The 27,365-nt window shown below is 47.0% G+C and overlaps 1 protein-coding gene across 15 annotated transcripts in view; it reads right to left on the bottom strand.

Moving 5' to 3' along the window:
- RALGPS1 (Ral GEF with PH domain and SH3 binding motif 1) overlaps positions 1–27,365 on the bottom strand; it is a 262,169-nt gene that overhangs the window by 184,095 nt on the left and 50,709 nt on the right. For all 15 annotated transcript variants that reach the window (XM_074362245.1, XM_074362244.1, XM_074362246.1 and 12 more), the window contains one exon: positions 25,781–25,831. In XM_074362245.1, coding sequence (XP_074218346.1) covers positions 25,781–25,831 — 51 coding nt within the window. The remainder of the gene's footprint in view (positions 1–25,780; positions 25,832–27,365) is intronic.

Raw genomic sequence — 27,365 nt, 5'->3', positions numbered from 1 at the left:
CTTTTGGCCAACTAAAACTTTTCTGTCTGGTGAGTATGCTAAACACCACGTCAGAAACTGGAAAAGTTAACTCAAAGGTTCCAGGGCCGCGTGATTTTACCAGTGAGTCCTGTCAGACCTCATAAGTAGGTGTTTAAGTAACACCTAATTCTTATGCTAAATAATTTATTCCAGAGCAGAACAAGCGAGGGAAAGAAGCTCCAGACCCTATCACTAACAAATACAGAACAAGGGGGAGAAAGAATCTACGTGGCCCAGCAGGTTTGTCTAAGAAATATAAGAATAAGCTAATATTATGAAAACTATTAACAAAATAACAGCACACCCATAAATCCAAGAAGAGAGAAGTGTTATGTTCCTCCTCAGACACTGAAAAGGTAATTAGCAAAATGCAACATTCATTTGGGATTTTAAAAAGAAAAAAAGAACTTAGAAGCTTGGTAATTATCTCAAACCAACAGCCAGCATTATATAACGAAAAGAAAACTACAGGAATTTGAATTAAAATCAGAAACAACAGGTGGTGCAGCCTTTCTCGACAAGGTTGCTTACCTGAACTACAGAACACAGAAAATGATTTGAGTGACTTTCTTCATTCTCCTAAGAACTGGACATTGGTACATACAGTGGGCCTTCAGGCATTAGGCTCAATCCTCCCACGGGTCCCTGGTTGAGAAGCTATAATCCAGAGCTGGACAACAGAAATACAACGCAAGCCACATATTTTCCATTTTCTAATAGCCACTTTAAAAAAGGGGGGAAAAAACCCCGATGAAGTTAATTTTTACAATTCATTTTATTTAACTCAGTATATCCAAAATAATACCTTTTCAACCTGGAATCAATATAAAATATACAAAATTATTGACGAGATAGTTTATAGTCTTTTTTTGTACTAAGCCTTTGAAATCTGGCCTGCTTTTCACACTTACAGAACACCTCAATTTGGACCAGGCACAGTTCGAGTGCCTGGTAGCCACTTGCGGCCACCATCTTGGACAACACAGCTCTAACCAGTGTACACAGGCATGACACCAAAACATAAGATGTAATTTTTGAAAAGGAGAGGTCAGGCAGGAGAACCGAAGATGAGCCAAGAAGCCCCATCGGCAGGGCCAGGGTGAGGGGGAGCCAAGGCAGCCAGCTAAGAACCAGAGAGGAAGGTCAGCCCAGGACACACAGGAAGACACAACAGGCAATGAACCCCCACATGATTGACCTCAAGTAATGGGTTCTTTATGTCCCTGTTACTCAAGGTCTGTCCCCACCTCCACTCCCCTGCTCCCTCAAAGGGAGGCGGAGTGTGCCACTGATGGGTTAGGTATATCCATCCAGCTGCAGCTGTGAGAGGGATGCAAGTTACAGGTGGAATGAAATACATTCAAAAGAGATGGAGAAGGACACATGCAGCTCACATTGGCAATTTCATGTTTTTAATGGGGTCTTCCCAAGTTCTAACCCAGTTCTCCAGGATTCTAATCTCAGTGGTGCCCTCAATCCCTCTGAGACTTTAGGTGAGTCCTTCCCAGCCGGGGGGCTCGGTGTCCTGTCTGTAAAATACACTGGCCCTCGATGGTCTTTAAGATCCTCCCAGTTCTCTTGTTCCATGAGTCTGAGAGAAGCAGAGGTCACATGTGTAGCTTTATATAAAAACACTATTAAGTAAGACCTGCCCCGGGAGACAGCATGACCTCAGTGGCTTTCTTTCCAAGTGTTTTGAGGGGGTGTGGAGAGGTTGAGTCTGAGAGACACAGTCAGGAAGGAGTGGGGGGCTTCAGGACCCTGCGCTGTTCCCCAGAGGTGGAGTGGACACCACAATCAGGGGAGGCAGGAGACAGGAAACAGCTGGGGGAAGGCAGGCTAGGGGCAGATGAACAGAAAAAACAAACCAGGCTTGAGGAGGGAAGGGAACGAAAAGTGGATGGGAGGGAAAGGGAAGAGAGGGGAGGAAAAAGAAAAGAAAAGAAAAAAAGAGGAGAAAAAAAGGCGTTCAAAGGCATTCAGGGTTAAATTCCAGGGGGATCAGGTAGGGGAGAGGCGCACCCGGTGGAGCAGGGCAGGGAGGGAGGGGTGATGGTCCTGCTGTCCCGCTGTCCGGGCAGGGGGGCACTGGAGCGAGCGCAGCACACAGAGCTATAGCACATAGGGAGCACTCCCACGCTCTCCACGCGCCCAGCTAAGGCAGTCTCTGAGGGCTGCACATTGGGGGTGGACACCAAAGAGGCAGCACTGGCCACCTGACACCTGTGACCCATTTAAGGAGGCTGGGAGCGAAACCATGAGGCCCCAAATCTCACCAGACAGGGAGACAACACAGTGGGAAAATACTGGGATAACGAACCGTGAGCCCCACGGCTCCTCCTCATTCTGAGAGGTGAGCAGGGTCCTTCCAGCCGAGCTCGGTCCTGCTTCCAGCCTGAGTATAACCATAATCATAATAATGATGATGACAATAAAACAATAACCACATCAGCTAACAGCTTGCTTACCATACATGCCAGGCACTAGGCTAAATGCTTTTCTTACAGTGCACTCCTTAATCTTTCAACAATAGCCTCCACCAGCAAGGGCTACTATTGCCCCTAGTTTACACACAAGCAAAATTGAGATTCAGAGAGGATAATTCACTTGCCCAGGGTCACACAGCAAGTAAGTGACAGAAATGGGATTCAAACCCAGGTTTGCATGACTCTAAAACCTAAGCTCTTAACCACTGTGCTGTCAGCCGGCTCAAGCATTATTACCATGATTTTTCACAGACATTTTGAATAACACTGACGGAGTGTCTACAAACTGGATGGCACGATAGGGGTTACAGAGCGAAGAAAAGGGCAGGGAAGGGAGAGAAGTACGAGTTACTGCATGTTTCCTACACATGAGGCATCGTACAGTATGCCTTCATCTACCCTATTCTGCTTAAGTCTCAGAGCCAGACCATGAAGTAGGCTTTACCATTCCATTCTACAGACAACAAGACAGAGGCTCACAGAGATGAAGTCACTTATGCAAGTTCATCTAGGCAGTAAATGGCAGGCACCAGAACTTGAACTTTCAGTACAGAAAGGTTCCAGGGGGAGACTGAGGTATGAGGTAAGGTAACCAGATGGGGGCCCGGGAGTGGACAGATTTCACTCAGAAAAGGTTGGTGGGGATGGTGGTGGCTGTGGACAATGATGAGCTTGGAGGTTGCACAGGGGCTCAAGGCTATGCCACCCTAAGGACATCTCCTGACCCCCGGCGCGTCAGGCCGGACTTCAGTACAGAGCAAGGCACAGCTGCAGAGGTGGCCGCAGGGTGAGGCTTCACTCATTAGAGTAAGAGCTTTATTCAATACGTCACACTGAGTCTTCTCCTACAGCCCCAGAAAACTTGCTTTTTGAAAACAAGCAACTTGAAGCCCCTGGACAGAGCAGGGGAGACTTCTGATCAGCTCCGGCAATGGCTCCACGGCAGGACCGAGGACACGGGATGCGCTGCTGTGACGTTTGAACTGTCTGGTGGTGGCTGGGGCGGCAAGCACACGAGCAGACAGCAGGACTGGCTCTTTCAGAAAGGCTGTTTCCTCTCCCGAAAAGCTAAGACAAAAATCACCTTTTAAATGTTTGGCCTGTACAGGGATACTTACGTAAATTAGAAGTGTGAGGAAGCCTTTCAGACACCAGAGCCAACAGTCTCCGATGGTGTGAAACCACCTTTTGTAGGACAAGGAGTGAGACCACGGCTCCCATCACCCTGCAGGCCTGGCTAGCTCCTCACCTGTCTCCAGCCCCATCTAACCAGCAACTCCCGCCAGTCCTCACCAAGCGCCTTCCCCGTGCCAGGCACCGTGCAAGGGCTCAGGGACGGAGCAGTGGACGTGGCATGTGCCTTCCAGTGGAGAAGACAGCCATTCATTATGAATGTGTTCCTAGGTGCCTAAGGACGAGCTCAGAGCGTGACAGGGGCTGGCGCAGCTGGGGAGCAGGGACTGGTAGTGAGCTGGACCACAGGAAGGAGCGGCATGGAGGGTGGGCACGGCAGGCGGAGAGCAGCAAGTGCCCAGGCCTTAAGGTGGACCCGAGGCCCTTTGAGGAAGCCAGAGCAAGGGGAGCAGGGAGTGGGTGGGGAGGGCCAGAAGGAGGGCTGGACGGGAAGGGATAAGCCAGGTCTCATGTGGCCTGCAGAAGCCAGTGGAAATCTTGAAGAAGCTCAGTGATGTGGACAGTGATTTTAAAACTGCAGAGGGGGGCGATGGAGCAGGATGGGGCAGAAGTGGGTATGGAGGTGTCCACAGGGAGGTAAGCGTGGAAGTTGAGGAGGCCAGAGGACAGCCTGACCTTGGAGGTGGCTCCAGGGACAAAGACAGGTGGAAGCAGGGGTGACAGGGACAGGGATGGACTAGGAGCAGAGAACACAGGAGAGACAGGAGTCACAGATGACAGACACCATGTGTCTGGTCTGACCAGCTGGGCAGAGGTGCCACCCCAGAGGTGGTGGACCACTGCAGGATTCATGGGTTTGGTTCAGGACACACTATGGCCAGAGGGCCTGTGTAACTCTGGTTGTGGCCTTTTCTGTTTCTTGAAGGAGGCACAGCTCTGCCAGTGCTTGCAGAACCAAGTCCCAAGAGCCCTGGGCATGGCATTCAAGGTCTCCTCAAAGGAACCACCCTATTCTCTAATCTAATTTTCCACAATGCCCTTCACCTCTCCTTTGCTCCAGCCAAACCAATCTGCTTACTGGCCCCTGTACATGGCCACATTCTTCCCAACTGCCTTACCAGGTTCAAGCTGTTCCCTCTACCTGGAATGTCCTTTCTACTGATCTTGTGTCCAAATGAGACCAATCTCTTTAGGCCATGAACAAACAGGATCCCATCCAGGATGCTTCACCCGTTGCCCCGGCTACAAGTACTGGCCCCGCTCCCAGGCAGTGCTTAGTCTGTTCCCTTCAGTGTGGCCCTTGTCATTATTTACATATATTTCTTACTTTTCCTGTTAAACCAAGGATTCCTCATTCATCCCCAAGTCCCCTGAAACACCAGGCAGGGAGCCTCACACATGGCACATGCCTGTTCAGTATGTGCTGGACAACTGAAAGGTAAGCATGGGACCCGCCATCCCCTGAAGGCCCAGGAATGCCTAAGCAAGTCACGTGAGGACCACCTGCAATAACGTCTCCTCTAATTACGTTCAGATCTACAATTCCACCAGAGACCTCAGACACTGGCGCCCTCGCACGTCTGTGTTCCTCCAGGTGCGGCTCAGACCCCGAGGGCGGCCTATACCTTGACCTCAGCAAATACTCAACCAAGACTGCTCATCGCTGCTCTGACCACCTCCACACCTGAGCGCAGAGGCTCAGAGCCTCCCACAGCCTCACATTTACCTCAAAGGGTCACCTGGGGTCTGAAATGGACCCCATTTCAGTGCAGGGCTGTCGGCAGGGGCTGGCCACAGGCTGAGCTCTGAGTGCCCCAGGTCCAAGAGGAGGGAACAGTGGCCAACGGGTGGGACTGCGCTTGGTAAGGTGGGACAGGGCTGGGAAGAGACGTGCAAGTTCTGCTGCACGGGGAAGGGTCTGGGCGTAACATTTTAAGAGACTTGCCTTCTCCAAAAACCTCTTCCGCAATGCAGAAGAGGAAAAAGAGGGGAAAAAAAACCAAGAGATCACAGCTCATTTTATGAGTAGGTTTTATCCAAGAATCTCATATTTTCCACTGAAGGAAAAGCCAATCTACATCTAGAGTCAAACTTTCAAGACCTAAGCTCAAGAGAGAGAAACAATCTCCAGCCTATAAATTTCAACTTAGCCTTAAACTCTCATTTCCCAAGAAAGTCCGAGCTTCAGAGCCCCCCACGCCCTGCAGTTGGGCCCTGACTGTCTGCCCGTCTAGTCGGAAGGCAAACAACCCAGGCTATTTGTAATGACAAGCAAACACTAATGAATTTCGGAGCATGTCTGGTGCTTGCATTTATGGGTCATAAAATCACCTGGCTGCTTCTCACCCGTGCTGATGTGCCAGTGAGGCAACCCCAAATATTTACAGGCAGGAAGGGGCTGCCAGGACCACTCGGTGAGGGGGGGCCAGGGCAAGGAGACTACCTGTTAACCTCCCCATTACACATCAACCCATTTTTATGCTCTGACATTCAGCCTCAACCTTGGCATGCAAACTCCTATTAAACAGCATTTTTTTTTAAACATCAACCTAACTGTCTCGATTGCATACAGGTACAAACCTAGTCAGAAGTTACCAAAATGGCTTTTTAAGTATCAGACAGAGGTAAATAAAGGATTTAAAATGCAATTAGGTTTTTCCAGTTGAGATATAATTTGTCTAATACACACTACCGAATTCTAAGTGTCTGGAGGAAAAGTACTTCTGTAAAAAACAGGCTGTTAATCTGGGGACACCACACACATCCCCAGCCCCCAGGGTAGACCCCTCATTGCCCAGCCAAGGCAGAGCGCCCATCCTGGCCAGACTGCCATGACCACCCAGGGGGAAGGGACCGCGGTAGCTCTGGGACTCCTTCCACCCCAGAGGAGGTCTGGGGGAGACTCCACACAACCCAGATGGCCCAGACTGGCCCCCGGCTGTCTGGGTCCTCCAGAGGCCGACTTTCATCCCCCGAGGAGGCGCACATCAGAGACCACAGGAAGAGTTACTAACATGCAAAATGAGTTCCTGCATAAGGGGATCTTTCTTACCCCAAATAGCTAGGAGTGTTCACTTCTTAATGGCTGAGTGTCCCACATCTGACCTAAGCCATGTGCAAATAAAGGCTGTCTAAACATGGAGCATTTCAGGGCTTAATGTGCAGAAGCCATCACTCATCTAACCAGCTCCTCCCCAGGCCCCTACTCCACCTTCTCAGGCTCCATTCAGAAGCCACACAGTATGAACACGAAAGGTGCTGACTGGAGCAAGAATGTCCCCAAGAGATAAACAACACATTAGGACAAGGGGACACTGTAGGACACGGTTCCCCATTACTCACATGTTGGGGGTGTCTGCCCAGCTCCTGGTCATTCCCACTTCTCTGGGAACTGCTCCTGGCCCGCAACCCCATCATAGGGGTAGCTACCTTGAATGACATGAACCTGACCCCCACTGCGCCATTAATAATTCCTCGCGTATGACTTTGGACTATAGATGGAGGGAGAGAGAAGAGGGCTCTGGGCAGGGAGTCAGAGGAATCCAGCCTCCGCCCCAAGGAAGGGGGCTGAGAATGGCAGAGGAGAGAGGAAAGACGAGAGTCTGGTCAGGCTTCCAGACCAGATTCTGGCCTCTCTTGACTTCTAGGTTCCACATGACACCCCCTGGGGCTTACAGCAAACTCCCCTTTTTACTGGCAAATTCCCCTTTGTCAAGCTGGCTTGAGCTGTTTTCTGTTACTTGAAACTGAAAACATCTTGATTCACCTGGTCTCCCACTGCTCTGTTCTCACAGCCCGTCAGTCTGGGTGGCCTCCATGAAGGAAAGGGTGAGGAGGGGGAGGGAAGGCCTGGTGGAGGCCAAGGCTTAGAAAGCCCCTTTCTCAGGGAAACCAATCAAACAGGAATCCAGGGACCTCCCTGGAAGAGTCAGGAGCCAGGAACCATAGACCTGGGACCTGGCTTCCAACTCCAAGGGAGTCTGGACTCTGCTGAAGTTTCTGACATGCGGCTTTGCTTCGATGCTTCCCTCCAGATGGGTTACATAGTTAAATATCAATGAAATCAGAGCTGTGAGCTAATCCTTCAGAAGTGGGAAGGGTGGAGGCTAAGGGAGCATCCCATCGCACAGGCATCCTAGGGACACATGATCCAGCGTGCAGAATTTTCAAGAAGGGAAAGCCAGCCTGGGCTCAGAGGTTCAGGAACTCAGAGAAGTGAACCAAATTCCCTGAGGCTGCACAGCAGCAAGCGGCCAGGCAGTTTCAAAGGCCATACACCAAAATCCATGCTCACAGCTCAACCGCCTCAGTAGATTTCACGTGCCAGTTCTTCTTTCCCTGGGGCCTAGAGCAAAGAAGCATTTGTGACCATCAATAAAAATAATAATAAAGCTGGACTCCTTCCTCCCACCCACTCCAAAGGGGCTATTTAAACCACAATCCATAATGAAGGGTGCTCCTGCTCGATGGAGGTACTGTGTCTGCCTGAGTACCCTGATGGCTGCACATTGAGCTGCAGGTGCCGAGGATCTGAACTGTTTGGTACAGCAAAGGGAGATGGGTGGTCCTGAGAGGGGAACAAAGAACTGGGAAGGCTGGAAGAGGCTGGGTTCAGATAAGGGGCCGACAATGATGGCACATCCAGTGGGTATTTTAGAAACATTGACGCTTACAGCGCCTGTTAAAGCCGTTAATGTGGCTCCCAAGGCTCCCTTTCCAAGAAGTCTCCGTGGCTCCCTAGCACCTCGCATGGCAGATCCCTCGGGACGAACTGGCAGAGGCACTGCCCATCACTGGAGCACAGTGTAGGAATGATGTATGTGCTAGAGGTAAGCCTCCAGGGACTCGCACGGATCTGGAGAAAGATCTGGCCTTCCTAAATCCATCAGACTGGGATTCAAGATTCAAGACCAGTTTGCATCCATCTCAGAGAGACAGCTGGGTGATGATAACAACAACAATTAAGGGAGGAAGGAAAAAGAGGAAGATGAAGAACATCAGGTTGTAGTGGAGCAGGGCCTCAGCTCTGTCTGCACCACAACTCATGCTACTAAGCAGCATGCTACACGAGCTCCCCAAAGATAAGGTGCTTGAGCCCTGACTCCTCACTTCTTTTCTGGAAGGTTCTAGGCAACCAGGGATCCTATTCAAGAGGCTCCTCTCCTGTCAACGTAACCCCATCCCGGCTGCTCTGGTTATCACTAGGGTCACCTCTCTCAAAGCTGCCCCTTCTGGTGTTTTGTTTTCCCAGGTCCCACTACTGTCCCAACCTCCAGGGACACCATGGCTACTAACGCACCTCCAGTGGCAAGTCAGCCCTCAAGATCCCTTCCCAAGCCTCAGGGTCCTCCTACAGACAGGGCCAGGGTCAGCAGCTCCTAAGAACCTAGAATCCTGCTGGAGGGCATGCAGATTGGGTCCACAGACTAGTGCAATTTAAACCTTCTGAGAAAGGAGTGTTCTAATTGCATTCTCATGCTCCTGGCACTGGGCATCTCCTGTGGGTGTCTCACAGGCACCTCAAATCCAACACCCACAAAACCAAATTCCCAAGTGCCCCAGCCCACCCCACACCATCTGCTGGCCTCTAGCAGCCACCCAGATGCCCAGAACTTGCCCGTGACCCAGCCATGCGCAAGGTTACTCTCAGTCCTCTGGCCTCTGTCTTGGTCCTCACCTCAGGCCTTGGTACAAGCTGTCCCCTCTGTCAGGAACATTCCTTCTCCTCCCCTTCACCTGACCACCTTCACCTCGTACCTCAGGTGTTGGTTTACACACTATTTGTTCAGACGAGGTTTCCTGAACCCCCACACCACTCCAGGTCAAGTTGGATGCTCCCTCTAGGATTCCTGGGGCACGTGTAACGCCCCAGACAGTAGCCCTGACTGCTCCTTATAGAGGTGCTTGTTGAACTGTCTGTCTTCCCTCCCTAGACTAGAAGCAACACGTAGCAACTGCACCTAACAACCTAACTCGTTCCCTCTTGTGTGTCTGGCTCCAGAGCGGGTGTTGAGTAACTAATTGCTGACTGAATGAGTGGTGTCCTGTATCAACTTACAGGATGTAAAGTAATTTGAAACAGTGAGTTTTCCAGATGGTGGAGGTTCAGCTCTTTAAGCACACCAACTTTTCATTCAGTGAGTCAATAAAAATTCACTAAACAGATACTATGTGCCCAGCACCACGCCAAGCATTTGAGAGACCAGGTTTGTTCCCTGCCCTAGGGTTTCAGGGCCTCTGGAATCTAATGAAAGCTATGGGCTCCCTCCTCAGTAAAATGTGAGTAATAAAATTACGTGAAATTGTGTACACTATTTTTATGTTAAATTTAGATGAAAAATCTTTTCAGAGATTATTTCTCATGCTTAATTTTTTTAAGCAAAATAATTAATACCAACTTCCTAAAAAGTATTAAAAGAAATCCAAACTGTGCCAACAAGAGCAAACACGGAACTGCCCTGAGGCTCCTGCTGCCATCTGGCCCGAGAGAGGCAGCTACCAGTGGCTGGCATCTGGCCCCTCAAGCCAGACCACCTGAGTTTGAACCTGGCTCAGCCACTGACCAGACCTATGTCTCTGGTCAGGTCAATTAACCTCTCTGACCTCAGTCTTCTCAACTGAAAATGGAGATAATTAAAGTGCCTACCTTATATGATTGTTGTGACTATTCAGTGGTCCGATTCACATAAGATTACTAGGGCAATCACAGACACACAGTAAGCATTCACTAAACAGAGGGACAGGTACCATTACTGCACACAAAGCTGGAACTGTGAAGCACTCCTTGACACCCAACACACTGATGCCCCCTGACACGTGCCACCCTGACGCTCAGTCAACCTGACTGTTTGGTTTACCGACAGATGCTGAGGGCTGACTCCCAGGGGAAGGACGCGGCACACCAGGTCAGCACTCCCAGAGCCCACTGATGAGAGTCAGCCAGCATCAGACGTCAAGGACCAGCACTGTTCTCCAAGAGCTGGCCAACTGAATCAACACCACATCACTCTCTTTTCTCTCAACCCACTGAGGAAAGCAAGGTCAAGGTCGCCTTCACTGATGGGTTGCCCCCAAGGAAGGCCTGTGAATCCACACTCCCTCTGCATGTTCTGCTGAGCAGAAGGAGCCTTCCAAAGAGAAGTGCGGTGCTTGTAGGCGTCTCCAGATTTCTGCTGCTGAGGACTTAGCATGAGTCCGCCACTCCCGGCTGCACAAACATTTCTCCAGCAGTAGAAAGTTCATAGACTTGTCCAGCCCAGTCTCCTCTTCTAGAGGGCAGCATGGCTAAAACTGCCCATTTTTCAGAAACATCTATAATGGTGAATTGAAAGGTTTACCTCATTCACATGGCCAAAAATATCTAGTACATGGGCCAAGTCATGAATGAATTCCTCTTTCTCTGTTTTGTGTGTTTTCCTTTACTTTCAAAGGAAACAAAAGTAAAACTTGAGTCTGAAGTTCAGTCAAGTACTTCAAGACTTACCCTTCAGAGAGCCAGCAAACTCCTGGGTAGTCGAAGCAGCTCTGCGTTCTGCTCCATTTCACAGGAAAACCTCCTGAGAAGGCAGTAACCCAAGGTCTCAGCTCTGATGAAACTGCAGACTTTCCAAGCAGGCTTTCAGGACAATTGCCGTCTTTGACACCAGTGCACGCTGGCACAGGGAGGCCCAGCCACAGGGCAGGTGGGCCTTCTTGCTTCATCAAAGCTACAAAACCAGATGTGTTGCCAGACAAAGCAGATGCTTCATCTGTGCACAGATAGCCTTGACATTCCCTTCAGTCAAAATTTGGTTTGGCAAAGAAACTGTTTGCCATTTTGGAGACTTGGAAGTTTCTCAAAGGGGTGTGCAATATGAGAATTCTTCTTGGATGCTGACCACATGCAGGTAAGAGGGAGCAACGGGAGTTGGTTGCACCGAGATGATCATTAGCAGTTTGTGCAATAAATTTCTAAAGAAATGGCACAGCTACTGATTCTTTTCATGACCTACTTCAAAAGACGAGAAGATGGGTCGGATATGCTAGCACTGACATCACTGCACACAAGAACCGCCTCACTCTCCTTGCTCCGCTCGGAGCCCGCCTCAGTCAGGTCCAGGACAGGCGGCTTCCCCAAGCTTTCTGCTCTCAGACTAACTTCTTTTGCTCAGCGATGCAATAAGCAGTTCTAAAGGGTATTTCAAAACAAGGCTTTGTGTTGGGGTAAGTCCAAGCTTTGAAAAATGTCCAGCCTTTCTGGGTCAAGCTTTCTTCCCCAGTAAGGTCTCCCCTCCCCTAGGAATCTTCAGGAGGTGGGTGCTCCTTCCCCTTTGCAGGCGTCATGTGGTCACTGACAAGAGTCCTATCACCACAGCCTCCATGTCTGGTTATGAAAGTTAAGACCAAAGATTATGTAAGCTCCACTACGCTCTTTTTATTCAACATTTTCTGACTTAAGCTAGGTTCACTGCAAACACAGAGGTACATAAGCAAAAATGTAAGGTGCATGTTCATAAATTTCTTCCAAAGGGAAAATATTAGACAGCATAACATAGTTATGATGAAAACTGTCGTTACCAGATTATGTGGTAGCATCTCATCCAATCTACACACTTTCAGAGTAGAATGCTATCTTAATATGATTTAAGAAAAATAACTTTCTTCTGCAGAAGATAGTTTTCAAAATAAAGAGTAGTTTCCAAAATAAAGAAAGAGGCTTTTGATTCTGTCTGTGACAAAGTAACTAGTATCAGATTAACCATAAAAATTGGATTAAGTAACAACAACAAAAACCTGGCTATTTAAAGATCTCAGAGAACAACCAAAGCAGCCAGGCTTTGAGGGCCCAAGACCCCAGAAAGAAGGGAAATGCACTGTGGGGAGCTCTGCATTCACTGTCAGTAATACCAAGTGTTGGCAAGTGTGGAACAACTGATGGGACTCACTGCTCTCTCTCCTGCCCTGCCTGATGGGAATGTAAACTGGCATGACACTTTTGAAAACAGTTTGTCAGTATCAATTAAGTGAACACACACTTTCCTCATGACAAGCAATTCTACTCCTGGAAATTGTACTCAAGAGAAATGGTGTTTATGTCCAACCAAAGACATGTTCAAGGATGTTTGTAGCAGCATTATTCGTAACGGCCCCAACCTGGAAATAACCAATACATCCATCAACACTGGAAAGGATAAATAAAATATGGTCTACTCATACAATAGATGGGATAGCACACAGAAGTGAAAAAGGATAAAGCGTCTGCTACACACAAACATGATAAATCTCATGTGCACTATGTTAAGTGAAAATAGACAAAAAGTATATACAATATGATTCCATTTATATACAGTTCAAAAATAGACAAACACTGGGAGTGGTAGAAGTTAGAACAGTGATTGCATCTGGGGGTAGTTAATGACTTGGAGGGGCATGAGGTAGGCTTCTGGGGTGTTGGTATGTTTTGTGTTATGATTCAGTGGCAGCTACATGGTTTGTTACTTTGTAAAAATGCACTGAGCTATACCCTTAATATTTGTGCATTTTACTCTGTATACTTTTTAAAATCTATTAAGATAGAGTAGACTTTAACAGATAATTATTTAATGAAAATGCAGGGACAATGTCTTGCAGAGATTATTATGTATGTGGAAGTAAAATGTATCACAATGCTACAAAGAATTATAGGGTGAGAGGTAAATAGAAGTACACTGTTGTAAAGTTCTTATACTATACATGAAATGGTGTATTATCACATGAAAGTAAACCGCTATATATTAAAGACTTATTTCATAAACCCTAAACCAACCACTAAAAGAGATTATAGCTATTTAGCCAATAAAGGAGATTAGAGAGAGTCATGAAACATGCTCAATCACTTAAAAAGAAGTCAGAAGAGGAAAGGGTAAAAAAGAATAGATTTAAATCCAACCATATCAATAATCACATTTAATATAAATAGTCTAAGTACCTCAATTAAAAGGCAGAGTTGGTCAGATTGGATAAAAAAGCAGGACTCAACTATATGCTATAACAAACCCACTTCAAATATAAAGATGCAAATAGGTTGAAAAGTAACAGGATGAAAAATATGTATCACGCTGTCTTAGTCTGTTCCAGTCTCTATAACAAAAATACCATTAATGGAGTAGCTTATAAACAACAGACATTTATTATAGTTTGGGAGGCTGGGAAGTGCAGGATTTGTCAGTAGACTGGGTGTCTGCTGAGGGCCCACCTTCTGGTTCATAGACAGCATCTTTTCACTGTGTCCTCACACAGTGGAAGGGATGAGCTAGCTCTCTGGGGTTTCTTTTACAAGGGCACTAATCCCAATCAAGACGGCTCTGCCCAAAGGCCCCATGTTCTAATTGCATCGCCTTGGGAGTATAGATTTCAACATATGAATTTGGGAGGTACATTCAGGAAGGTCTCAAATCATTGACCTCAGCTTCCAGTTTAAGAAGCTAGGCAAGTAATTTAAGCTCAGAGTAAGCAGAAAAAAGGAAATGATTTTTTAAAAATGAACAGAAATCAATGGACTAGAAAACATAAAAGCAACAGAAAAATTAATGGGAAAATTAATGGTTCTTTTTTGGAGATCAGTAAGACTGATAAACCTAGCCAGACTGATCAGGAAAAGAGAAAGGAGACACGGAGTATCAGTATTAAGAATGAGAGAGGGGAAATCATGACAGAGCCTACAGATACTAGAAGGATAAGGGAATATTATGAACAAATTCTTAGGAACAAATTTAACAACAGATAAAATAGACAAACTCATTGAAAAACATAACTAAAGCTCACTAAAAAAATTAATTACCTGAATACTCCTTATCTATTAAGGAAATTGAATTCATAGTTAAAAACCCTTCCACAGTAATCTAGCATTCATACTCCTTGGTATTTACCCAAAGGAGAGGAAAACTTATATCCACACAAAAAACTGCATTTGGATGTTTATAGTAGCTTTATTCATAATTAACAAAACTTGGAAGCAAACAAGGTATCTCTTAGTAGGACAGGTGAATGAATAAACTGTGATACATACAAACAGTGGAATATTATTCAGCGCCAAAAAGGAATGCTAATCAAGCCATGAAGAGACATGGAAGAATCTTAAATGCATGTTACTAAGTGAAAGAAGGCCATAAAACTGTGTAATTCCAACAGTATGACAGGCTGGAAAAGGCAAAGCTATGGAGACTCTAAAAAGATCAGTGGTTGCCAGGGGATAGGGGAGAAAGAGGGATGAATAGGTGGACCACAGAGGATTTTTTAGAGCAGTGAAACTACTCTATATGATACTCTAGAATTTGCATTTGTCATTACCCATAAAATGGATCATTATGCATTTTCAAAACCCATAAAATGTACAACACCAAGGAGTGAACCCTAATGTAAACTACGGGCTTTCGGTAATAATGATGTATCAGTATAGGTTCTTCAATTGTAAGAAATGTACCACTCTGATGGGGACGCTGATAGTGGGGAAAACTATTGTGGGAGGGCAGGGGGCATACGGGAACACTCTGTACTTTGTGCTCAGTTTTGCTGTGAGCTAAAACTGCTCTAAAAATAGTCTATTTAAAAGGAAAAAACAAAAACCTTTCCACAAAGAAAACTCCAGCTCCAGGTGGCTCTACTTGTGAAATCTACCAAATATTTACAAAAGAAATCATACCAAGTCTACATAAACTCTTCTGGAAAATTGAAAAGGAAGGAATGCTTCCTAACTTGTTTTATGAGGTCAGCATTACACTGATAGTAAAACCAGAAAAAGACATTTCAAGGAAAGAAAAATACAGACCAGTATGCCTCATCATGAACACAGATGTAAAAATTCTTAGTGAAATTTTAGCAAATCAAATCCAACAATATAAAAAAAGAATTCTACATCATGACCAAGTGGGGCTTATCACAACACTGCAAGGTTGGTTTAACATTCAAAAATCAATCATGTAATTCTCCACAGTAACAAACTGAAAAAGAAAAACCATATGATTACCTCAATAGATGCAGGGAGAACATTTGATAAAACCCAATATCCATTCCAGACAAAAATTCACAGAAAAGTAGGATTGGGGGAACATCCTCAGTCTGATAAAATCCATTTATGAAAAACCTACAGCTTATGGCTAACATTATACTTAACAACGAAAGAGCACTCTACCTCCAAGACTAGAAACAAGCCAAGGATATCTGCTCTCACCACTTCTGCTCAACATGGTACTAGAGATTACAGCCAGTGAATAAGACAAGGAAAAGAAATAAAAGCATCTAGTTTAGAAAGAAAGGCATTAGACTATTGTTATTCACAGACATCATCATCTGTGTATAAGATCCTACAGAATCTACAAAAAAATCTACTAGAATAAGTGAGTTTAGCAAAGTCATAGGATATAGGTCAATTTACAAACATCAGTCATATTTCTCTAAACTAGTAATGAGCAATTGGAATTTAATTTAAATACAACAACATTTACAACAGCACAGAAAATGAAATACTTAGGAATGAATCTGACAAAAGGTGTGTAAGACCTAAACACTGAAAAGAATACAGCATTACTGAAATAAATTAAAGAAGTCCTAAATACACAGAGCTACATACTGTGTTCATGGTTCTGGTGACTCAATATTGTTAAGATGCCAATTTTCCCCAAATTGATCTACAGTTTCAACCCAATCACAATCAATAGCCTAGTACGTTTTGTAAAGTCTAACAAGTTGATTTTAAAATTCCTATGGAGATGCAAATGACTAGACTAGCCGAAACAATTCTGAAATAGAAGAAGATATTTTACAGACTTACACTACCTGATTTCAAGAAGACAGTGGTGGGAGTGGAGAGGAAGGAAGGACTTCAAGGACCATGAAGAGATTTCTTGGGCAATGGGTGTGTTTATTGTCTTGATTTGATGATGGTTTCACAGGAATATATATATATGTATGCATATATATATACACACAGGAATATGTATGTATGTGTGTATAATATGCACAAGACTACATATATATATAATGTGTATATATATATATATATATACACACACACACACACACATACATCCAAACACATCAAACTGCTGGCTTTATGCACGGTTTATTTATGTCAATTATGCCTGAATAAAGCTGAAAAGAATCTCACTCAGTCCTCATGTCCAGTTTTTTGAGGCAGTCACATCATCAGCTCCATTGTGCAGATATGTAAACTGAGCCTTAGATTGATTAAGTGGCCTAAGCATGGTCACACAGATACAAACCCAGTCCTCCTCACTCCAGAGCCCAGAAAGAAATGCTCTTCTACCTGCTTCTCATTCATTCAGCAAGTACTGACAAGTACTGATCCTATAATGTGCCACTGTGATTGGAGTAAAGAACACAGCAGTGACAAAAGGGTCTTCCTCGGAGAGTTTGACACAGTGCTGGACCCAGGGCCCTTCTAAGCTTGATTTATTAGCCTGTCATTGCTTTCCTTCTTATTACATCACTGACTTCTCTCAAAAGAGGAGACATAACTTGAATTTCTGCCATGTGCCAGGCCATTTGCCTATGCCATCTCCTTTAAGCATCACAACACTATAAGATGGGGATCATTTCCATTTCACAGGCAAGGAAACAAGGCACAGGAAGGTGAAGGAACTTGCCATGATCACACAGCTGGCTGGACAGCAGCAGAGCCAGGTTTCAAATGCAGATCTTCCTGCAAAGCGGGAGCCTCCCATCACACCAAACTGCCTGGAATCCAGCAGTTGCTCCTGCAGCAAGAGTCCAAACGAACCCTGTTTTCCTCGCAGACAAAATCACAACCAGGCGCCAAGTCTCCATGGATAAAAACAGCTGTTCACCAAAGGTTGTTTTGTGTTATTAATTCATTTAAAAGGAAATTTGGTTTCTAACCAGCCCTAATGTCATACCCACCTTCAAGAAGGGAGAAAAAAATGAGTTTGGAAATTGCAAAGTGTTGGTTTCATTGGATCAAATGTGCTGCTGGCCTACGTCTGCAGCCAGCTCCGACCGACTCCTGCCCCAGCCGGCTCTCCCCACCCTTCAGGCAGGTCTTTTTCTGGGGCCCAGCGAGGGACTCCAACCTCTGTCTCCACCATGAATGGAGCTGGGGAAAGGCCTTTTCCACTCTGTTTCCATCGTAACGAGAAATCATTACAATGGATAGAGCAATTACTAGGAAATGAGAAGCAAATAACAAATGCAAACTCAGAGTAGCAACAGATGAGAAAGACAGCTGCTCAGGCTTCCGTTGCTAACTAACATCGCCACTGAAAAGCCTTGCCCCGGAGCCATCCTCCCCACGCCCTGGCCCCACTGGAGGGTACCTGGACCACTCCCCTATTACCTAATACAGCTTTTCTTTTTTTTTAACAAAGAGAGGCAGTACAGCGTGGATGTCAAGAGGATTCAATGGGCTCTTACTATTATTATTTTTACTACTACACCCTAAATATATTCAACACATAACATCAAGCACTGTGCCAGGTCACACGATACGGGGTGAGCAGTACTGGTATGAGCCCTGCATCCATGGAGGTTATAATCTAGGAGGGATAGAGACTTGAAACACTAACTATTCAGACTTTCAAGAGTCATGGCATCGCAGCATAACGGTGAAAAGTACTGTACATGAGAAGTAGTAGAGGGTGAGGTGAGAGGGAACATGAGGGGAATCTGCATGCCTCGAGCCCTAAGCTGCTCACTCTGTCTCCTGAGGGATGAGGAGGAGCCGCCTGTGATGGGGAAGAGAAGAGCCTTCCAGGAGGAGGACACAGCATGTGAGAAGGCGCTGAGACCGGGGGAAACCCAGGAGGCTGCAGGGCAGCACGGAGCGGTGGGCTGCGGCCGGCAGCAGCCAGAAGGTCTGCTGTGGCCCATCACGTAGAACCTGGCCAGCTGGGTAAAGGGGGCCAGTCTGCAACTTAGGAGCAGTGGGGAGCCTGGGTGGGTTCTAGGCAGGACAGGGACGCAGTCAGACTCTGGCTTTAGAAAGCTGTCTCCGGATGCAGCAGAGAGGAGGCTGGGGGCAGGACTGAATGTGGGGGGATGTGATGGGAAGAGAGGTGGCAGTGACTCAGGCTAGGCTGGGGTAGTAGAGGGAAATGGTCTGAGAAAACGACCCAGCATGTGACCTGAGAGAGGGGTTTTAATGATGTCAGCAAAACCGATCTCCTCCTTACAAATAACTGCCTTGCTGGCAATGCTCTTCCCTTCTCCCAGGGCCAAAGCTGTGATTCCAAGGAGCAGCAAAGACACACAGGGTTTGTCCGACATCCAACACTGACCTCTGCTTTCTGGAATGCTCGCTCCTTCAGAGCAGGCAAACGGCATCCAGACAAAAGGCCAGAGGGTCAGGTTCCTGAACCCACAGGCAGTGTTTTCCTGGACTGCAACGTGTCATGTGGCCCAGAGGAAACTGTGTACTTCAGCGGGGAGTCTTCCATTCCTGCAGACCAGCCCCTCTGAAGACCAGCAGATGCGAGGCCAGTCATGACCCAAGCACTCAAGTCCTGATTCGGGGAAGGGTGAAACAAAATCTTTCGAGAGAGACACCCCTCAGGGACAAGAGTTCTGTCTGCTTACGCTGCCCCAAAACATTTGTGACTGTGGCTCCCACCTCCTCATTCTCACTGCATCTGCCCTCCCCTTTAAATCCCAGGTTTCCTCAGGGCCCCAGTGAGGAGGGGAGCGAGGACAGAGAATGCGTGCCCACCTGGACCACCCCTTGCCTGCCTTCCACTGACACTCAGCGTGGCCTGTGCCTCGAACCCAAGTGGCAGGTGCTGGTGACACTGGTTCCTTCCCTTATGAGGCTCCCAGTCTAGGCCCACAGCTCTCTTCTGGGGAAGCCCTGAGCCATTTAAGGGCACCTCCATCTGCCCTCCACATTGCCATCGGCTCCCGACCCCAGGATGCTCTTGCCTTTGTTTGTGGTTCAGTCTCCTCCTCCCATTCTCTAGTCATCATCTCTGGGGACGTCAGTAAATTGGGCGGTGCCCTCTCACTTCTGGGTCACACTGTACCTCAACCTCCCCTCGGAAAAAACCTTCACCTCCTGCCTCAGCTACCCAAAAGCACAACCATTACCTCTTCAAGCACAGTCGCCAGAGTGACCCCACCTCTAACCTTGAACTCTGAAATCCTCCCTCCATGACCTCCAGGCCTCCATCCCCTGGACAAAACACTGCTGACCATCCTGCTCGACTTCTAGGACACTGGCTCCCTGGGCCTCCTCCTGTCTCAGGGCCACTTCCTGTGCCTCCTTCTCTGTCCTTCGCTCTTGCTTCTGCTCCCCAAATGCACAGTCCATCCCTCTCTCACCTGTGTCTTCTCGTCTCAGTTCTCACGGCAGCCTCCCGACCAGATCTGCAGCCAGGCCCCCTCCTCGCCACTGTGGCCACCCCCGCCCCTATAGGCTACGCTACAGCCTCCAAGCCCATCTCCCTGACTGCAGTCAGCTCTGCCCGTTAGAACCAATGTCCTAAGACACAGACCTGTCCAGGTCACTCCCCTTGTGAAACCCCTCCATGAATCCCCCAGGTGAACAAGATAAAGCTCTGCCTCCTGCCCATCCCTACCCACCACTCCCTCCTTGGTGCTTCTTGTCTACTGTTCGTTTGCTGGACTGTGTGAGTGCATGAGGGGAGGTCAGACTGACTACTGGAAAGTCTGGCAGCCCGGATGGAGCAACGTCAGCAGGGGCAGCAAGAAGACTGGAAAAAACATAGCACACGGAGAAGCTTTCCATCTCACTGAATTTGGTGCCCACTGCTGTTCCTTTCCATCACACTCTGGCCTGCTGGACACCCATCCACTTGCCTCTGTGACCTGCACACCCCAGCAGCCAGTCAGCAAGAGAATGACACACTGCCCTCTGGTGAGCCCGGGGCACACCCACACCCCGGGCAACGGTGACCTGAGGAGCACAGAACCCAGAACAGCAGGCTCGCCTCTGCTTCTCTGTGGCTGCCAGTGCCAAAAGTAGTGTTCAACTTTACTAAATACATTACCTGCTTTTTCAGTGAGTTATTCACTCTGTCTGAAATGCCCTTCCCAACTCCCATTCCGTTCCCCACATCACCCAGCATATGCGATCCCTTTCAGCCTTCAAGGCTCAGTGCCAGAGAGTTTCCCCGTCCAGTCTTCGAATGGCCCCCAGGGCACCGTGGTGCAAGTCTTTGTCTAGACCTCAGCCTCCCCACTACCCTGGGGGACCAGGATGTGAACTCAGGTCTGAAGGATTCCAAGTACCATGCTCTTAATCACTCTGCTACTTAAAGTATCACCTCCCCTTGGCCACTGGCTCCCACACAGGCATCACTGAATGTTCTTTCGAGCATGATCTCGCATCCACAATGCACAGAACCTATTCAAATCTATTCACTTGTGAGAAATAATAGCCACAAGTTACTGGGAACTTAGCACGTGCAAGCACTGTACTTAGTTTTTACACGCCCATTGTAAGGTAAAAATTAGGGCTTCCCCCTTTTTACACATGAGAAAACTGAAGCATAAAGAGAATGAGTAACTTGTCCACAGTCCAAGCCAGGAAGGGTGAAGCTGGGACTCCACCCCAGCCTTGCCAGACTGAGTCCATGCTCTCCGGCACACCGTGCAGGGTTAGTGGGCTCAGCAGCTCCGCTTGGACAGAACTGGGCTGACGGAACAAGGCACAGAGCATGCAAAGTTCCAGCACAGTCTAAGGACAGCAGTTCCCCCTTGATGCCGCTCCACATGAAAGCTAATGACAAATATAGTTCTGACGTTCAAACTGGTCTCTGAGAAACTGTTGGGCCTTCCATCCCACAGGCCGGGAGGCGGGATAATGGCAGATTTGGTAGGGAAGGCTGGTGGGGACAAAATGCCACCCTGAAAATGTACCCTCTCACAAGGCTGCTGCCACCGGGACCCCTCAGAAAGACCTCCTTCATGACAGAGCCCTCATCCTCAGCCTTAGCAGCCAGGAATCCACCCAGCCCTGCAACCCCACCCACCATGGTGGTGATGGGTTCTAGGCCACAGCCAGTAAGGTAAACACAGCTGTGGGCTATTATGCTACAAAGTTGTATCTGCAACGACTCGCCAATTTTTGATCAAATCGGTCACTTTTAGAGTCACCAGGGAACAGGGCAGTTATGGTCCCACATTTACTAACTTCCTTTTTCCTTACTCTCTGCCAATCCTTAACTCACCGTCTGCCTGGCTTCCTCTGAGCCCTGGGCCGATGCTCTTGCGGTCCCCCTTGCAGAAACAAGCAGAAGCCACAGTTCCACCCTCAGTTATCAACAGCATTTGGAAATTTGAATCTTCAAAGACTGAGCTCACCAGGCAAAACCCTTGCTTTGGGGGAAGTGGTTACACCGCAGAACAGGCACGCTGGTAATGAGGCCCCCTCCCTTGGTACCCCCTCGGCGGTGTGCCAGAGCACAGCCAGACAGGGCCCTGCAGCGACACTGCCCTCTCGCTGGTTCACTCGCTTTCCACTCACTCAACAAATAGTTACCGAGGATCTACCATGTTCCAGGCACTGGGATTACAACAGGGTCTCAGGATGCAGCCCTCCCAAATCAAGTGGGCATAACCTCCTTTTCTGTCCTCGTGCTTTCAAGGATCTTGGCAGGGAAGCCAAGGAGGGAGGCCCACCCGGGTGTGTCAGTGGTAAGAGAGAGAGAAGATAAGAAGAAAAGGAACTAAAGACAAAGAGAACTGCAAAGAAATGTTAAATGTTAACTAGCAGCTGGGTGGCTAATAGTAATATTGATATTAATATTTTTAAATTGTATTTTATATATGAAGGGATAATACAAAAAAGTAATTATTTATTGTTGCTAAGAACCAAAATTGTCAGTGTAAACAAAAACATATAAAAAGCAAGGGAATTAAATTAACAATCCTGGAATGTTAGATTTGAACTAGAAAGATCAACACTGTATCTATCGGTCACATTTGTATCTGATAACGTGGTATAACAAACAGTCCTGAAATCTCAGAGGCTCAGAGCAACAACATTTATTTCATGCTAATAGGTCAGTAGAGTGACTGCAGTTCAGCTGATCTCCGCCAGTTTCACCCGGGCGGGGTCAAGTGAGGCTGGAATTCAGGCTTTGGGTTAGGGTCAGGTCATCTCTAATGTCCTCATTTGGGTACTCAGGCTAAAAGAGCAACAGCTGCTGGTACCTCACACAGAGCGGAAGCTCCAAGAGGGCTGGTGAAGCTTCATGCCTCTCACCACCTGCACAGCATCACTTGTGCCCAAGTCACAGGGCCAAGCCCAAAGTCCATGGGGTGGGGAGTGATGACAAGGATGAGGAGGGAAGGAAGAACTGTGGAGAAATACCACCACCCACCCAATTATGAACTCATGACTTTTCCGTTTAAAAAATAAATCTTTCCTCACCCTGTCCAGCAAAAAGGCCTAAAAGCAACAGCACGATGTAGCAATGAACATCCTCCCACCCAGACTGTGGTTCTAAATATTATTCTCCACTAAAAGAAACAGGTGCCCTGAGGAATGTCTGACTCCAGGTCTTCAGCAGGAAATTGGAGTACCTACTGTATCAAAGAACTAGGAAGCTATCAAAAAGTAATGGGATCGTGTTAAAGGGATATAGGAGATAACATGAAAGGGCTCCCATTGGTTAAAGGCAGGATAATTTATGCATCAAAAAGAATAATGACTACAACTGATTGAAACACATCATTGAAACCAGCCCCACTCTAACCCTACAGAATCAGAATCTCCAAGATGAAGCCTAGGCACCTGGATTTTTTTCTTTTTACAGAGCTCTCCAACTGATCCTGAGGCACAGCCAGGGCTAAAAGGCACCAGCTCACAGGTTTCCCAGTCTTCTGCAAGTCCAGATCACTCACAGTGTCCATCTTGCTCTCAGATGCTGGCCACTGCTTCCTGGAAAGTTTTGTCTACATCAGACTTAGAATTGTCCCTTATTCATGTGCTTCCAACTCTGGGGTGGTCCAGCCATAACGTGGCAGGCATCACCAAGGGGAAAAATTCCAGTTTTCAGTCTGCTGACAACAATGACTAGCTGAAAAGCTGGGACAGCTCCCAGGGTGCTCCTTTTAACCACAGTTTTGACTGTGACAATGAGGAACAAACTCTTCCATTTTTAGCCAACATATCATAGATCTAAGACATAAAAGTTTAGGGTTTCTCCAGATACCTCAAAGCAATTCATTCTTAATTCTCACTCTGCATCAGATCACCTGGTAAGCTTCTACAAAACAGGGATGACTATGTTCTGGACTCTAACCCAGAGACTCAGATTCAACGGTCTAGGGTGGAGTCTGGGCACTCAGTGTTTCAAAGGCTGTCCGGGTGATTCTTATGTGCAGCCATGGTTGGGAGCCATGGCTCCAAGCTAGTCCTGAAAGCAAAACATCTCGACCTTCATGTCTTGTCACAACTTGAAACAAGATATGCCCTGGATTCGGTCCCTTCCGAACCACAGCGCCCTGGGGAGAAGTCTCGGTCTGCTGCTAGTTCTTGCCTCTGAAGGACTCCCCACCCCTTCCCTCCTGCATCAGCCCCAGCAGCCATCCCGGCCTCCCTGGGCCCACGTGGGTTCAGGGTTCGAGACTCATGGCAGGCTGCGCTGCCCTCCTTGATGCTCAGGAAAAAGAATAAAGATCCAAACCTCTAAACTGCTCCATCAGAGCTAAGCAGAGAACACAGAACTGGATTCAGCTGAGAACTAAGGCATCCACCACACAACTACTCCCCCAACAGGCTCCGAGAGGTAGTGAGTTGCGTGGGTTTTGTTTTGGGTTTTTTTTGGTTAAGAAAGAATGGGTAATTCCACGTTAGAAGAAAACAGAAAAAGACTGGAAGCCAGCCAGTTCACAAAAGCAAACATAGCTCTGCCCCCCAAACCTAATGAACACAATACATGCAGGCGGGCACGCACACGCGCGCGCACGCACGTACAAATCACTGCCACGTCTTTAACAAATGCTAAGCACAGAGAGCAATACTCATTTTCCCCTGATTTGTAGCAGGTGAGAATGCCAGCCCTCAGAAGGCCTGGATCCTTTGTCTGTCTTTGTATTAAAATATGCTGTCTTTCTCAAAATCATAGCAGCTACCACACTGTAAGAAGGGCATCATGTTAGGAGTGTTCTGGAACTCACAGGATGGTTCTGACCCCACCCTCTTCTCTGAAATCCGCACCCCACTCACAAGGCTGGGCCCCCTCAGCTGTGCTTGCTCTCGTCTTGGCCACATACTCCTGACCCGAGTCTCTGAACCAGCACTAGCCATAAGACTCAGAAGGGCTGGACTAAGTCTTGCTAGTCCAGGTCTGGAAGCTGGCTTACGTGGGGACCACCAACATGTGGGCCCTTTGGGGAGGTCGGGTTGGACCCCGTGGGCAGACCAAACAGAAGGCAGGAGAGAGAAACGCAGAGGCGAGGCAAGGAGCAGAGAGATGTTTTGCGTCCTGGTTGGCCCCTTAGGCTCCAATGCCCACAGGTTCTGAAAGTGCCCCTTGATCCTTGTAATAAATTCTTCATCTGCCTGTTCAGCTACTTGAAATGGATTTCTATCACTTGCTAACAAAAAAAGAACCCTGACTGAAATAACTGTAAAGCCTCGTTATCAACTGCTAAACATCTACAGGAATCTTTTTCAAAGACCAAAATCAACTCTTTTCTCCTTATTAAATATGCCATTTCTAAAAATATACATATGCTTTTAATTTATATACATATGTGTTTTGCTGTGGCAACTGGCTTCGAAGTCAGAAACAAGGCAACCACCAGAATGTGGAATCAACAGAAAGCAAGCTCTCCAGAAAGCTTTCCCTCCCATCTCCTTCTTGACAGTCGGCATCCTCAGCGGGGGTGGCCTGGGAAAAGGCACTCGTGTGGCCAGGCCTGACTCAGGCATCAACTGCCCCCAGCCCTGCCACAGGGGACCAGACACGGTCACATCCTCTGGAGAGCACAAACCTCTGGTTCAAAGAATGAGCACCTTCGACAATGGAAGGTTCCTTCATTCTCTTCAACAGGGGCTTAAATCGACAGCATGCGGTTATAGAGACGTCACGAGAGAAACTGGGCCACTCTAACGTGGCTGACTAAACCCTCTCCTCCCAGACACAGTGTCAGCAGCACAGTGTAAAGGACAAGGTACAGACCTCCGGCTGGATGGCTTTGAACACGGGTATGTCCATTAATGTGATCTGGCTCTGCAACAGAAGAGAACTGCTGTTAGAAAGTACTGGAAATCAACAGTAGCTGTCATGTGACTTTGAAACTATACAAAGTAATGACACACTTAAAAGTTATGCTTTCCCCCTTAAAATAAAAATCAAGGTAGAAGAGAGTAAAAAATTGGGTAAATTTTGAAAATGCCTCGCCCATCCCTTCCCTCTTCATGCATCTTGAGCCGTACCCTTCTTTCTTGAATGTGAGATGAATTTCCAACTTAGTAATTGACAGGAGTAGCTTGGAGGGAGAGATGGAGAGTAAGGGGAACATTTTTAGTTTGGATATTTTTGTACTATTTGAGTTTTTATTTCAAGCATGAATTACTTTTACAATTTAAAAAAGTTGTAGACACAGTATTAAAAATTTGAAAGCTAAACAGAGACACTATCTATTACTTTAAATTTAAAATTTTTTTAAATTGTGGCTTATAGAAAGTGTACATTTCTTCTGAAGTCTAAGCCTCCTCTAAATTATATGGTAGAATTCTATCCAAGATGCACCCACAGACCAGTGTTGGACCACAAACTGCTTATTCCACCAGCCCACAATGACATAACTACAGAATCTGAGAGCAAGCATTTGGAAACTTTTATAGCAATGCCCATGATATTGTCATTGTATTTTTTTAAAGTATTAGTCCTTAAGATTGGAAATGAAAAAACTGGTCCTTTTTAAGAAGCAAGCTTAAGAAGCACTAAGTTGGTCAATTCAGAAAACACACACCCAGTTAAAAGGTTGTTCCCATCGCTAGATGCCCATCAGATGACAGAAAGAGAAGGCACCGTTGCTGACAATTTTGCAGGTCAAGGCATGGACTGGGCTGACTTCACATGACCTGCCTATCTCCGTATGTCACACGGGATGCCAGGTACCAGGTAACCGAGGCCTCTGTGCCAGACCAGGGAACGGAGGGCTAAGAGTCTTTGAATGTCCACTAATGAGAGGACACCTGTCCACTGTGCAGGCATCTGGGAGGACACAATGCAGTGAACAGATGTGGGCTCTGGAATCCAGGGGGCCGGGGTGTGTGTCTGGACACCATCGCTTAACAGCAGTATTCTCTTTGACATATGACATTAACCTCTCCAAGCCTCAGGTGCCACATCTAGAAAATGGTGACAATAATCCTTATCTTTTGGATCTTTGTGAAAATTCAAGACAAGAGGTACAGAGTGCCTAGCACGTCACACAAACACACACCCCTACATATATACATACACACATACATATACAGAGAGAACATCTGTTAGGTGACAGGCATTCTACACCTCTTGAATTGTCACAAAGATCATATATATGTTTATATATTTACATGTTTATATATCATATGTATTTTGGCAAGAGAGAAGTCACATAGATGGGCACATGTACTGGCATATGAGCTTATGGTTCCTGCCCCAATACCTGAGCTAGGAAATAAGGGACCATTAATTTGTTTGAATATCCATGCTTCAAAGTTGCTTTAAAAAATACTTAAAGAAGGCTGTTACATCAAGTCAGCAAATATTGTCT

This window comes from Camelus bactrianus, chromosome 4 (genome assembly GCF_048773025.1).
Source record: "Camelus bactrianus isolate YW-2024 breed Bactrian camel chromosome 4, ASM4877302v1, whole genome shotgun sequence".
Classification (NCBI taxonomy): domain Eukaryota; kingdom Metazoa; phylum Chordata; class Mammalia; order Artiodactyla; family Camelidae; genus Camelus; species Camelus bactrianus.
Note: the sequence above shows the minus strand (reverse complement) of the source record. Positions and strands in the feature narration are given on the sequence as shown.